Raw genomic sequence first — 14,476 nt, 5'->3', positions numbered from 1 at the left:
ATTGTGCAGTACAACCAATCAGTGATAAGACCTGACAAGACAACCAATATACTTCTGAACTGTGATCGATAATGAGTCGGATGAGCTACTATGTCTATGACATTCTAGTCTTTGACTTGCCTGTTCTTTCAGACTTTGGATAAAGTGGTGATGGAGATGAGTACCTGCGATGAGCCTCGTCCACCCAATGGCCCATCTCCCATTGCAACAGCATCAGGACAGAGGTGGGCTTTTCTTTCTATTATACTCATTGGGATGAGTCGGCTGAGCAGTGTAGGCAGCAATGAAGTGCTTTCAAACTTTTCAACAGTCCAGTTTTTGTTTGTTTTATTTTTGCCTTTTGAATGTGAATTAATGCAACATATATATAGTGCTGACCAGTAATGGCAAAAAAGTATCAAAACTAATTAAAAACAGACATTTTTAAAACAGTTCTGTTGTGTCACCAAACACCGCAGCTGAAACAGTGTCAGAGTACTAGCAATAAAACCCGAACCCTCCCACTCTAGCAAATATTAATTACTCAACCACTAGTATAAAAAAGGGTCATTTTTATAAGTTAACAATGGGATGGGAGTTTATTTCTGATCATAAAGGTCACAAATCAAAGTTCAGAGATAAGACTAATATTTACTTTGCCTGTTGTACAGCTATGAGTGATCAATAAAGCTTGTCTTCAAAAATTAATGAATACAAAACATGGGGGTTATTTAGATAATGTGTGAGGTTTTTGTTTGTTGAAAGATGCAGATGACTGACAGGCCACTAATGATCTATTGCCCCCCCCCCCCCCCCTCTGTGCATCTTACAGTGAATATGGTTTTGCTGAGAAGGTGGTAGAGGGCATATCCTTATCAATCAACTCCATTATCATCCGGATCAGTGCCAAGGCCTTTAACGCCTCTTTTGAGCTCTCCCAGCTGCAAGTCTACAGCGTCAACACCAGCTGGAGCATCAGTGACCTACGCTTCACTCGCATTCAGGACCCCCAGAGAGGAGAGGTCGGTATTTGTTAGTTTTAAACAAAATAAGGGTATTTTGACACACAACGTTCTCATTTACTGCCCTTTTTTCTTTCGCTCAGATTCTGACATTTAAAGAGATCAGCTGGCAGATGATCCGGATCGAGGCCGACGCTATCCAGAGCGCCGAGCACGAGATGTTGAGCGCCCCCATCCGCCTCATCACCAACCAGTCCAAGATCCGAGTCACTCTCAAGAGACGGGTTAGAAACCACGCATGTGCCCTTTCAGATATTCATGCTATGACATTTGACGGAGCAGGCTTGAAACCCAGACTCTAGGCAACATCGGCTTGTCCACTGTGAACAATGACCCCTCTGTGTGGCCTCACAGGCTGCAGGGCCAATAGCAGTGCTTCATTAAACAGCTGGTGTTTATTTCAGCCAAAATGGCAACCGGTATGCAGTTTCTTCAACACAAAGGGGATTTTAGTGTGCTGAGCAGAAGTAATTGGCCTGCTGAATTGCTATTGGACAAAAACAAAGATACAGATGCTTCTTAAACTGCAAAACCTGTATTCGGTTTGTTTGTTTTTTTAAATCTGATAAATGTTCTTGTGAATTCGGTGTCATGTTACATTCCTGGAAACTCTTGGCGAACCTCCACCTGCATATTGCTTGTTTATAGCAACTCTTCTGTGTGATTCAGATCAAAGACTGTAACGTGGTGGCCTCCAAGCTGATTCTCATCTTGGATGACCTCCTGTGGGTGCTGACAGACTCTCAGCTCAAAGCTATGGTGCAGTATGCCAAGTCCCTCAGTGAGGCTATGGAGAAGTCTGCACAGCAGAGGAAAAGCATGGCCACAGAAGACCAGGTACCAGTCAGTGACTTTTTCCACGCATAGAGAACGCTTATCATATTTTCTTACGTTTTTTCCTCTCTTTCTGTCACCCTCCCCATTTTTCCATTTTTCCCATTACCACCTCCTCTTCCTGTTCGTGCTCTAATTGTGTGTGAATGAGCCATGGTGTAATATTTAGTCCTCATGCTTGCCAAAATCACGTCTGATGCCCTATTTGTGCCCACAGTATATCTTTCACTGTTGCTTTTTAGCATCTTTCAGTCAGTGTCCTACTTTCCTGCTCTCTACACACACACAAAGACACAAAATGTACAGACAGCCATCGCCCACTCATATTCACGCCTTCCTATATCTCAGCAGCTTTACTGTACAGTAATGAATCTGTTTCCTGTAAATTGGCCTTATATGCCACCTGGTGGAAACACAGAGTACTTCACCGCTCATCTTTTTTATTGGACTCATCAATCTTCATGAGTAACTCTTGTAGGAAATGAACTGAAAACCTCATCAGTGACAAGAATAGGATGATCTATCAGAGCGTTTATAACACGGGCAAAGCGTCAACACTTAAAACGTTCTGTGTTCTCCAGGTGTCATCGCCGCCCCCTTCAGCCCAACAGGTGCGCACCCAACAGGCGTCCTCAGCTGCTGACCAGAGTGCAACCATGGCCAAGCTGTTCAGCGCCTATGATGTGTGCGAGACATCGCACCATCTCCAGATCACACACCTAGACCTGCACATCTGCGATGATATCCATGCTAAGGACAAAGGTAACGCATGTGCAGCCTTACGCATTTACTTTATTAAGCACCCAAATGACAAGTATGATTGTTTTCAACTTGAGGTCTCTTGTTTTTTGCTTCTGGTGTATAGTCGTCAATAAAAGGATAACCGGTGGAGCCATGCAGCTTTCCTTTAGCTCCATTACTTTGGACTACTACCCTTTCCACAGAGCAGGTATGAATTCAGCTGTTGAGATCAGTAATCTGCCAAACAAACCAAACATGGTTTACTTTAAACAAGCAGAGAATTTATTAATTGTATTTCAATCTTCATAGGTGACAGCTGTGCTCACTGGATGCACTACAGCGACGCCACTAAGACAAGAGAGAGCTGGGCACGGAGCCTCCTGGATGAATTCAGGACCAACGTGGAGATGTTAAAGAGCACAGTTCGAGACCAGCAAGGCCCGAGCCACACCCACAGTTCCCCAAAGCATGGTAAAAGCACACACGCTCACACACAGGTGTTAGGTGCATTTTTGTTGTACCCACAGCACATCACCCCTGTGGGTTTTCTGTCCTCCAGTGTCCCTTAGGGACGATGTGTATGGCTCTCTAGGAAGTCAGGAAGGAGCGGGAGGAGGAGCAGTAGGGCTTAGTGAGACACACTCCTCACTACTAGATTGGAGCCCACACGCACAGCCTCCAGCGCAGTGCTGCTGGTGCCTGGAGCCAGGTATCGCGGTGTGTTTGCGCACAGTTTGGTGCGGTGATACACACCTTTGTCTAGGCACAGAAGCTTCTCACTGGAGAACTGAGTTGTGACACTGTTTGCCGCCCTCTCTGCTGTTGTGTTTTTAGTCATTTCCTCTTGTTTTACCTACACATACCTTCTTTTCCCTCCAGGTAAGATAAACACGTCTTCCAGCGCTTCCTTCAGTCCTCCTCCGCCTCAGACTCCCAAGGCTCAGCTCATGTCCAGCTCAATTGTTCTCAGGATGGCTGACTTCAGCATCTATCAGGTTCAGTAATGTTGCAGACTTTTTCTGCAGGAAATCACTGAGGCTGTATACATTTTCTCAACTACCTTTAATTCATTTTTCAGGTCTCAACAGCAGACCAGCGCCGCTCCAGCCCCAAGACCATGATCTCCTGTAATAAGAAGTCCTTGTACCTTCCGTCAGAGATGCCGGCCATCCATGTAGAGTTCACAGAATACTATTTCCCTGATGGAAAAGACTACCCTAGTAAGACTTTTGTGCCTTAATACTCAAGATACATTTATTTTCTCACCTCACAAATAAATGAGTTGATCTTGCGCTGTGTAAATAACAATTTTTCTAAACCCGGGCTCTGCTTTATGGGAGGTTTTCTATGTCCCATCACACTTTCGAGTCCATTTAGTCCAATCAGTGAGCTGTGGGGTTAGTCATTGACTCCTGTGTGGCTGAGAGAACATTGATTTTTCTGAATTACACTCAGTGCTCTGGATGAGGGATCACCCAGTTAATTCATTTATGGATTTCTCACAAGCTCTATTAGCACGCATTATGAGAGCCACTAAAGGTTTTTTACTTTTCTGACTTCGAGTGTGCAGCCAAGAAAATAACATTTAGCAAATTAAGTACCATTCCTTCCTTCCTTCCTTCCTTCTTTTTTAATACGTATAATGTCTTATTACTTTCTGCTACGTGTTTCTAAATATTATGTAACCTTTCCACCTTTTCCATCATGTTTCTGCTCCTCCAGTTCCGTGTCCAAACCTTTATGCTCAGCTCAATGCCCTTCAGCTGGTCCTGGATCCTCGCAGCCTGGTGTGGCTCAACCTCTTTGCCCTCGACCTGAGGCAGAGTCTGGAGCAGTTCATGGAGATCTACAAGCTCAATGACTCTCAAAAACCAGACGAGCATGTTGACATCAGGGTTGACGGCCTCATGCTGAAGGTAAGAAGGATTGCAGAGGGATAGGCCGTTTCCTGGTTTGAAGCTTGGACTGTATTTTGTCGGATTGATGCCTTTTTAAAAAAATTATTATTATTTCTCCACTAGCTCGTAATTCCCACTGATCAGGACTCTTCTTCGCCTGCTGACCTGCCTCGCTCCATCTCAATTCAGACTTCAGAAATGGCAGCCACTAACACCCGACACCCGGCCAACTGTACACGATCCCACCTTGAAGCCCTTCTGCAGGCCTTTGAAGAGGAACCCTTCTTCTGTTCATCTTTTTCCTCTTTCCCTCGCTCCTCATCCTCTTTACCCATCCTCCATCCCGTCTTCCAGCGCCACGCTCACGAACAGGACACCAAGTTGCACGACATTTATCGGGGCCTGGTGGTGCCCACGATGGGCACGGATGCCCTCAAGATGCCTGCTGCCACTGACTTTTGGGCGCTGCACTTTGCCCAGTTTTGGGTGGACTATGAAGGAACCCGCGGAGGTAAAGGGCGGCCGCAGCCCTTTGTGGACTCCTTCCCTCTAACTGTGTGGGCGTGTCAGCCAGCAAAGCTCGTCCAGCATCAGGAGAAGCTGAGGAGTGCTGCTGGACCAGGACTGTCCAGAAGCTCGTCAGCGGAGGCTGTTGCACGTTTACAGAGGAAGCGATTATTAAAGGAGTATTACAGCACTGATGCAACGACATCATCACCTCACAATAGCAATTCAGCACTGCCAGCCAGTAATGGTCTCCATAAACCCCTCTCACTAGACAGTCTGCCCTCCTCATCCTCCTCTTTGTCATCAGATAAAGATGCAGATGTGCATGTGTTGGTGCATGTGCAGAAGCATCTGAGCGCTCAGGTATTTTTTCATAAAGGCTTTTGTATCTAATTTTCTTTTTTTATTCCATATCTTTGGTTGGTTTGAAACCTAAATAGGAAGGAAAATCTATACTTAATTGGTAATGGTAACAGTTCTGACCTGACCTGTTACCATTACAGGGATAAAAAGAATAAACATCACAGATTGAAAAGAGACAGGAAAGTTAAGAAGTTAAACAATAAACCTTTGATAATTAACAACCCCCCGAAAAAAGCTTCACAGCATTAACACATTTATACATCTTTAATAACGCCTTTATTCTGTGCGTGTGTTTAGGTAAGCCATCGGCAGTATGTGTTTCTGATGCAGCTTCAGCGCACCATCAAATCCCTGCAGCAGACACTACAGCAGGATCTGGAGAAGATGAGCTCCAAGAGAGACCGCAAGGATCCTTCCCACCATCCGGCAGATCGCCAGCCGTTCACCGTCTGCTTGGGCCTCCTGCTCAAAAGCGCAGAGGTGTCCCTGCTCCTGAAGCCCATTCCGCAGCCCGAGGGTTCAGGATCTCCTCCAGGCTCGGAGCTGTCGCCCTCAGAGAGCCGAGGAACTCTGGAGCCTGCGAGTGATGCGAGAGACGGGGGAGAGAAAGGCAATGAAGGATCTGGCTCAGAAGGTGGAGGAGCCAAGCAGTCTTGCATTGTAGACCAGCTGCTATGTGGCGATGGCTTAGAGGGAGGACCCATGCAGGTTCCTGCACCTCTCGTTCCCGCTTCCACTTCAACTACACATCCCGACTTGAACCACAAAACGTCAGTGGAGGAGAGGACTCCAGCTAAAAGGACTGGGCGGGGGAGTTCAGATGAAGGTGGCGAGGTGCTGATGGATGGGTTGTCTGGAGGTGATGATATGGGATCTAGGTTAGACTCCAAAAACCAAGCATGTGACCATCTGCCTGATCCACTCAGCAGCAAAGACTGGAGCGATAAAGACAAGGCTGCAAAGATGCCTCAGTCAATATCCAGGTATTCAGTTTGTCTCATGAATGCTATTAGTTTCCACAACAGAGTCATTACTAATACGTTAAGGCAGAACTGTGCTGCTTCAACATTTAGACTCCACTGAGATAAGCTAGTAATTAGTTTTGTTTATACAGTTCAGTATCACAAATTTGCAGAAGAGGAATCGCTCTACCAGGAATCAGATGCTTGCAGTACAGGCTGTGTAAGTGCATTATTAAGTTAGTGCTGAACACCAAGAGATAAACAAAAAAAATATTAAGGATTCAACAAAGCATAATTTTAATAAGGTTAGTCTGCTGATGATTTTGTTGATTAACAAGTTAATCTTTGTAGAATCTTTTCCAGTCGGGAAAGCATATTAAAGAGGCCATTATAATGTCAGCATCCTAACTAATGTTGTACAGATGCTTGTTTTATCCAACCAAGGTCTAAAGCCCAAATTTGCTACCATACAAGGACTTGAATCACACCCATAAAAAAACCAAAACAAACATATCCCCTGAAAGGTCGTCTCCTTGTGTTATCACTTTCATCACTCCTGTTGCGTTTGGATCACTCTCTGGTCGATCTGACTACTCGTTCATGTGCATTTGAGATTTGCCCTGGTTTTCATTTATTAAAAGTGACCCTATAACCTAAATGTAACTTTGCAGGGAGCCAAATGTTACGAACAGGGCTGAGGGGGGATTGTGTTGGTGTGGCTGCACCACAGTTCAGGACGTTCTCTCTCAGGCGTCAAGATGTTACAGCAGGACTCTTTATTTAGAAAAGGATGCCCCCGGTTGTGTTCGTCTTGAAGTGCTTCCTTCAATTTGGATACTCTGTTCTCTTTTGTGCTGAAGAGTGCGCTTGTAGCTGGAAACGGAGCTCTCGTCACCAGGGAGGAAACTGCAAAATTGCAAATATGCATTTGCAGATCAGATCATGGCTTCCGTGCAGTAATCCAAATATAACGGAGAAATGCAAAAATAGGCCCTTGAAAGTGACAACAGGCAACTTTAAATTGGGATATGTTTGTTTTTTATGGGTGGAGTTCGAAAAAGTTTTGATTCAATTTTATTCATATAACGCCCAAATAACAGCAGCAGTTGCCTCAAGGCGCTTTATATTATAAGGTCGATTGTACAATAATACAACAGAGAAAATCCTAACAGTCATATGAACACCCTATGAGCAAGCACTTTGGTGACAGGGGGAGGGAAAAACTCCCTTTTAACAGGAAGAAACCTTCAGCAGAACCAGGCTCAGGGATGGGCAGACATCTGCACTGACCAGTTTAGGTGAGACGAGGAAGAGTAATCAAATGTGTAATTGAGGGGGGGGGGAAACAAACTCAAACAATCTTAATGTTTGAAGCTGAAATCTTAATTTCCATATGATCTGTAAAGCTTGAAACATACCACTTAAACCACTTCCAGACTAGTTCAGCCTTCAATAAGTAGTCCAGAAATGTTCAGCTGATAACTTGATTTAGCTGACAGAAAATTAATTGACAGCAGGGTTGTTAGTTAATGAATTGATAAAGTCATTTATGTAGGAAAAAGGCTAAACAATCCCTTTTTTTGCCCAACTATTTTAGATGCATGTAAAAGGTTAAAGTGGTTCCTTAGGTGACCGTCATATGAAACTAGTTATGCCTTTTATAAGAGAGAAAAGCAATGGAGTAAAATATGGGGAGCAGGAGTGTGTAGGCACAGTATAAGACAACTGTACTAAGTGCTGAGTACACCCTTAGCTGCAAACATAATGTCAAAAAACCAAATATCTATTAGATTTTATAAGTAAACCAGCAAACATATTTTCTACTAGATGATTTGCACCCTGTTTAAATAGCGTTGCGTTGCTGAATCCAGAGAAGTGATCGTATGTCACAGTTGTCAGACTTTTGTTAAATGATCCAGACAGCTTTTTCAGAAAGACCTCTGTGCCTCACTCTCATTGACCTACATGAGTCTTTCTCTCACTAATTTCATGTCTATTCCTGAACACAAGAGCTGTGTGTCGAATTCCCACATGAGCGCTCGTCAGTCTTAATGTTCAGTCTTCTCACATCACCTGTCTCACTCTCTGAATGTTGGCCGGCCACAAGCTGCTGTCTTTTCTTACGTGTGTTTTCTCATCTGCCGTCTGTCGACATTTGGATGTTCTGTGTCTTAACTCATTCATTGCCTTTTCTGCCTCTTGACCTTTGCTTTGACCCATGCGAGGTGTGTGTGTGTGTGTGTGTTTTCTCTCTATCAAGGAAAGGAAGTTTGTCTGTGGTATCTGATCTCCTCAGCTCCTCAAACTCCAGCAGATCCACCTCCCTTTATTCCATGTCCAACATGTAAGCCACTGGATCTGTGACTAGCTGTGCTAATGAGGGTGTACATGTACCCTGTGTGTGTGTCCTTGTGCTTGTAGTCTGTGGATGAGTACAAATGCAAATGTGTATATGTGCATCCTCTGTGGGCATGCATTTGCATGAGCGCATGTCTCTATGTGTTAATTTTTTTTTTCTCCCCTCTGTTTGCTGTCTATTTGTTAACCCTTCATGGTAGAGATGAAATGGGAAGCTCTTCCTTTGTGACAGTTTTCCTCCTCCCCAGCCAGCCTTGTGTTCTCAGTCTGACGGGAGCAGCTTTATATTTTTTGTCTGATCTGAATTTTTCTTGACATTATTTCTGGCGCTCTGGTGAGGCTAGCACACTTGGTTCTTACATGACCTTAAACAACACTACACAAAGGAATGAAGCGATATTTAATTCATGACTTGTCGAGTAGGCTCTGTCAGCTCAGAGAGAGCACTGTGGTGTCGGATAGTGTCGGCATAACACAAACTCCTATCAGATGTGATGAAATAGTTTCACTGGACTCCTTTTTTATGTCACTGTTACTCAGTCTGTCATAAATTAGTCATAACTTAGAATTAATTGCATGCATGAAAATTGTACCTCAAGCAGAAACAGAGTGATCGGAGTGATCATGGTCACTACTGTCACACCTCCTCATGCGCCCGTGTATGTGTGTGTGCTGTAGTGGTCGTTTGATGCGGGATCGCTCCCAGTCCAGTTTCTCTGTGTCCTATAAAAATATGAAGAAGAGCCCCTCTCTGCAGTCCCTGGACAACATCTCCATAGATAGCTACCTGATGGAGGATGGAGACACTTACAGCCTGCTGGAAAGAGGTAAAAATATCGTGTAGTTGCACTAAGCTCCACCATTTTATCCTGACCTTTGGACTTCTTATGTGCTTCATGGAGTAGAGGATATCTCCGCAGGGATCAAGATTTAATGATTTGTGTAGGTGTAGTTGCAGCTTGCTGTTTGGCCTTAAGGTGGCAGCATTGTGCTGGTTGTGCGTTGGTGAACTGGATTACATGAGAAAGGAAAAAGTTACACTAATGAATACAAAACATGATCATGATATACTATACTGCATCAACAAAATTTAGGCCAACAATGCAGAAGCTGTGTGTGGGGAAAAAATAACTACAGCCTTAAGGCTTCCATAGGGATTAAGAGGGTAAATAGTAGGCAGGTGCTGTTAATCAGATGCACTTGATTAACTGCTCATCAGTAAGTGTGACCACCCTTGTAAAAGCTGAGGTTTTGGTAAACTGGGAAGGGTGTTGGGCATTTTTTTTCAAACAGTATGAAGTCCATCGTCTTACACTGAGTGACTATTTAGAAGTGGGAAACATTCAACACAGTTGCCAATCTTCCCAGGAGAGGATGATGTAACAAATTCACCAGATGTTCAGAACCCTGCAATGCTCAGATAAACTGTAAAAGCCCAAGAGCTACATCTCAGACACTACAGGCCTGTCACAAGACAGGTTCGTGTCTTAAAATGTAAAGTTCATGACAGCATAGCTAGAAAAAAGGCTGAACAAGTACGGCGCGTTTGGAAAGGTTGTCAGGACAAAGCCTCTTCTCTCTAAAAAGAACATGGCAGCACAGCTTAGGTTTGTAAAAGTTCCATCTGAACAAACCACAAGACTTCTGCAACAATGTCCTTTGGACAGATGAGACCAGAGTGGAGGTGTTTGGACATGATTCACAGCCCTATATTTGGAGAAAGCCTGACACAGCATATCAGCACAACTGCTGGGTGATGATTTGGGCATGTTTTGCAACCATAGGACATGGGCACCTTTTGCAGTCATTGAGTCCTGCTAAAGCTTGGCCCAAATTGGATCATGCTACAAGACGATGATTCCAGGCAAAGTAGCTAATTTATAACAGAATTGCTGAAAAAGAAAAGAATAAAGGTGCTGCAGTGGCCTCAACCTGATTGAGCTGCTGTGGTGGGACCTTAAGAGAGCTGTGCATTAACTGCCTGCAAACTTCAATGAACTAAAGTAGCAGTGTTGTTAAAAACGAGTTGCCAAAATTCCTTCTTAAGGACTTTGAGACACTGATTAAGTTAGACAGAAAAAGGTGAGCTCAGTTATTGCTCTTGTAGGTGGTTCTGCAAACTATTGAATCACGACATGCACTTAGTTTATAACAGATCCTTTTTATTATGTGTTATGTAAAACGTTAGAGTTCAGAGGGTGTATGGTTCTCTTTATCATGATCATACATGTGTTTATTTGTCTGTGTGAGTCACATTTGTATTCCTTTATGTACTTTGCAGACGACGTGTCCATCTCAGGCTTCAAGGACGTCATCAGTGAACAAAGCACCGCAGAGAGTGCCATCGAGGCAGCGACTGGTCAGGAGCACGAGGGGGGAGAGTCCCCCGACTCTGCCAGCGCAGCATCACAGAGCATTGATGAACCCACCAAAGATACAGTGAGAAACAGAGCGTGGTTTTGGGATGAACAATAAAAAGCCAGCATGCGCAGCTTATTCGATTTTAAAATATGTATTCCTCACCTCCAGGTGTCAGTGCTGGTGTTGAAGGTGCAGTCGGTGTGTGTGGGCATGGAGGCCATGGGCGAGAGCACAGCCGTGGCTCTGGAGGTGGGCCGGGTCACACCCAGCCAGCTGGGAAATGTCAGCCTCAGACAGTACCTCAGCAACCGCAGCCTGGGTAAGAAATGCAAGTCGGCTACGCGCATGTTTTAAAGTTTTGTCTGAGAATGAGCATGAGACAAACAGCTTTTCATGTGAGCTCTAATTATTTTGAGTGTTTTTTATCTAAATGTTACAAATGCCAAACTATCACATGAATATTGCCACATTGTCAATTGATAATTAGCAAAACCAGTGCTAATACGTAAAATTGTGTGCACCTGTGTTTGTTAATGGATTTAGACTCAATCCAGCTACAGCTTTTTTTGTGGCTTTTTATCCATTTTTTTCAAATGTTTTTTTTTTTTTTTTGAGGAGGTGGAGGGTGGAGTGTTTCAGAGAGTAAGAGGGATCATTAGGACAGGGAGAGGAAGGAACATGTGATAAAGGTCCTGGAACAGACCATCAGGATACTGAGGCGACACCTCCTGACATTAAAAAAAAAAAAATGTTGTTCACATTTGAAATGATGGGGTGAACAGCAGCTTACATCAGGACATCCACGTTTCTCTCTCAGCAGATGCCAGTGAAAGCAGGAAGGTGATATATAGAGAGTGTTGGGGGGAAAAAGACGTTTGTTCTCAGTTGCAGCAGTGATTTATTGATCATTTAAGGCTTTGAGTGGTTCTCAGATTTGAGAATGAATTGCCATCCTTGGTGGAGTTTCTGGGACAAAGCCAGACATTTCATGGCACATCCCTGTGTGATGATTGGTAGATGAATGCAGCCTGAGTCTGAATCCACTTATCTTCTCAAGTGCACACACACTTGCACACTAACAGCCCACCACTACTACCACCCCCTTCACCTTTTTTATTTACCCTCCATAACTCCCCACAGGTATGGTGTGTTCAGTACCAATACCTGCACAAAGCAGCCAAGGTAACTGCTGTGTGTTAATGCACCATCTGTAGCCTAGCGTGCATGCTTGCATTGGTGCCTCTTTTTCCATCTGTGTACGTGTTTGTTTGTGTGTGTGTGTTACGGTTTGCAGGACTTGCTCAGTGGCATGCGCTGCAGATGCAGACGGCGTGTGTTGCAACGCATGAGGAGTGTGTGTGTGCTCCTTTTTTTTAGCAGCAGCAGCACGGGGTGCTGATGTGGTATTGTGTGTGTGTGTGTGTGTGTGTGTGTGTGTGGCACTTAACAGAGGCTAAATGTGACCGTAATGGAGTGAGTGGTCCCATTATTTGCAACATTAGGCCTGCAACCTTCAAATCTACGCACATTCGTGCCATATTTAGGGTAACAGCTACTTTTTGTGCTGACAGCTTTAACCCCAAATCCTCCCATCCTTCCTCTTTCACCCTCTCTCTCTCTCTCCATCCTCCCCTGTTTTTTTTTTTCTTTTTCCCTCCTACTACCTCATCTCTCCACTGCAGCAGACTTTGCAGTTTCAGTCCAGTGATTCAGGCAATGAGAGAAATGCCAGCTTTACCCCTCGCCTCCTCTCCTTCTCCTATCTCACAAAAGCTATCCTACCCCCCCCCTTCCTTCTTTGTTTCCCTCCACCTTCCTTTTCACTCTTCCCTCCAGGTCCTACTCCATCTTCCTACTAATCCTCTGTCATTCACCCCTCCCTTTCCTTCACCTTTCCTTTCCTTCATCTCTCTCCCTCTGTAGGCCATTTCCCCTCCCTCCCCTCCCTGTCTTATCACAGTCATTCAGTTCTTGGCTGCTGGCTCCCTCGCTCTCTCTCCTCACCCACTCCCATCTTCCCTCTCTTCGCCTCAACCCTGGCTGCTCAGGATTGAGAGAATATGCAATTTTATCTGAGGAAAAGCTGACAGAATTCGGTGTGTGTGTGTCTTTGAGTGTTTTTGCTAGGCGTGCAGTTGCCCTACAGTATTAACCTTCTCCTGACTGTCCTTTAGAGAGCGTTTGAAAGGGAAGTGACGCGCTTCTCGCTGTCATAATAAAAAGAGTGATTTCTTTAAGTGGCCATTTTCATGCCTTGCTAAGTGTTCCTATTGCGACTCTCTCACCTGTTCAAAAACTTGTCTGTATTCGTGCGCTTGCCCAGTGAACGTCCCCCTTTTGTGTGCTGACGTTAACGTAAAACAACTCCTTGAGACTTTTCTCACTTCACATGTGTCTTCTTTCTCTCTGTACTCATTTTTTTGTCTTCTTTACTTCTGTTTCTCAAGAAAACCCAGCAAAAAAATAGGATTGTTACAGTCACATTTTGTAGTTCCTGTAGTCATATTCAAGTCTTTCAGGGGTGAAACTCTTTTTTTCATTAGTACACCAGCAAACCTTTTTTCTTTTCAGCTCCTTGGAGCTTAGATGTGCTAGGTGTTTTATTCATATAATAAATAAAGTATTCAATGAAAACTTTTGCTTGTATTTTCCACCAAACCCTCAAGTCCCCAGGCTTTGGAAATAATTAAACATTACAGCTGCAAAGAGCCGATGGGACTGTAAAAGATCTCCTTCAGCCCACCTTCTTAAATCCTTCCGGCTTCTTTTCTTTCGTTCTTTCTTTCTTTTTAACTTTCTGTTCAAGTCCGTCTCCCACTCGTCTTTCTGATGTTATTCTTCCTCTGTCTTTTCATTCATCCCACCTCTTACTTTGAGCTTGTGTAAACCTGATATTAAAATTCACCCTTTATTTAGAAGAAGTAACCGTGATGACCTCGAGATGTTTTTGACACATTTTAAGAAGTAAGGAACGTCCTTAAACTTCACCGTGACAACAATGTGAGCATATTAAACTTTATTAATGTGTTAAATGCCCTGCTCAGCTACAGCATTAAAACCATCTGCCTAATATTGTATAGTCCCACCTGGTGGGTGTTAGCAGTGGATCCTTTTCATGATGTAGTTTGCAGGGTGACACCTCTGTGGAAATCACCAATGCTCAGATTTGGTTGAAGATAATTCGAGGTTCAGTGCCCAAAGCTCTTTGTGACATTCTTTTAGTGGTCCCTGAGCAGTTTTTGCTAGTGTGACATGGTGTGCTTGGTGTGCTGCAGTGTTTTGTTGGGTGGTAAGTGACATCCACGTGAATGGTAGCACCCAAAGAGTCTGATGATTCTTGATTTAGCTTAGAAAATTAGCTTAAACAGCAAGAAAGCATGGATCCATCCTGCCTTGTATAAACAGTTCAAACAGCTGCTGGTTGTTTGGGATAATAGTGTTTTTTTTGGTG

General features: G+C 44.1%; 1 protein-coding gene across 3 annotated transcripts in view; it reads left to right on the top strand.

Moving 5' to 3' along the window:
• Nucleotides 1-14,476, top strand: part of bltp3b (bridge-like lipid transfer protein family member 3B) — a 32,968-nt gene that overhangs the window by 13,309 nt on the left and 5,183 nt on the right. Inside the window, exons 4-20 of one of the 3 annotated variants that reach the window (XM_084909150.1) lie at nt 133-224; nt 812-1,001; nt 1,085-1,225; nt 1,671-1,838; nt 2,417-2,597; nt 2,701-2,784; nt 2,886-3,047; nt 3,456-3,571; nt 3,655-3,796; nt 4,299-4,492; nt 4,598-5,344; nt 5,642-6,327; nt 8,567-8,650; nt 9,343-9,491; nt 10,946-11,103; nt 11,194-11,344; nt 12,166-12,207. In XM_084909150.1, the coding sequence (XP_084765276.1) occupies nt 133-224; nt 812-1,001; nt 1,085-1,225; nt 1,671-1,838; nt 2,417-2,597; nt 2,701-2,784; nt 2,886-3,047; nt 3,456-3,571; nt 3,655-3,796; nt 4,299-4,492; nt 4,598-5,344; nt 5,642-6,327; nt 8,567-8,650; nt 9,343-9,491; nt 10,946-11,103; nt 11,194-11,344; nt 12,166-12,207 (3,487 nt within the window). The remainder of the gene's footprint in view (nt 1-132; nt 225-811; nt 1,002-1,084; nt 1,226-1,670; nt 1,839-2,416; nt 2,598-2,700; nt 2,785-2,885; nt 3,048-3,455; nt 3,572-3,654; nt 3,797-4,298; nt 4,493-4,597; nt 5,345-5,641; nt 6,328-8,566; nt 8,651-9,342; nt 9,492-10,945; nt 11,104-11,193; nt 11,345-12,165; nt 12,208-14,476) is intronic. The other 2 variants (XM_084909152.1, XM_084909151.1) reach the window with 2 other exon arrangements.

This window comes from Perissodus microlepis, chromosome 17 (genome assembly GCF_051167445.1).
Source record: "Perissodus microlepis isolate ML-2025 ecotype Zambia chromosome 17, ASM5116744v1, whole genome shotgun sequence".
Classification (NCBI taxonomy): domain Eukaryota; kingdom Metazoa; phylum Chordata; class Actinopteri; order Cichliformes; family Cichlidae; genus Perissodus; species Perissodus microlepis.
This window is presented reverse-complemented; position numbering and strand designations above follow the sequence as displayed.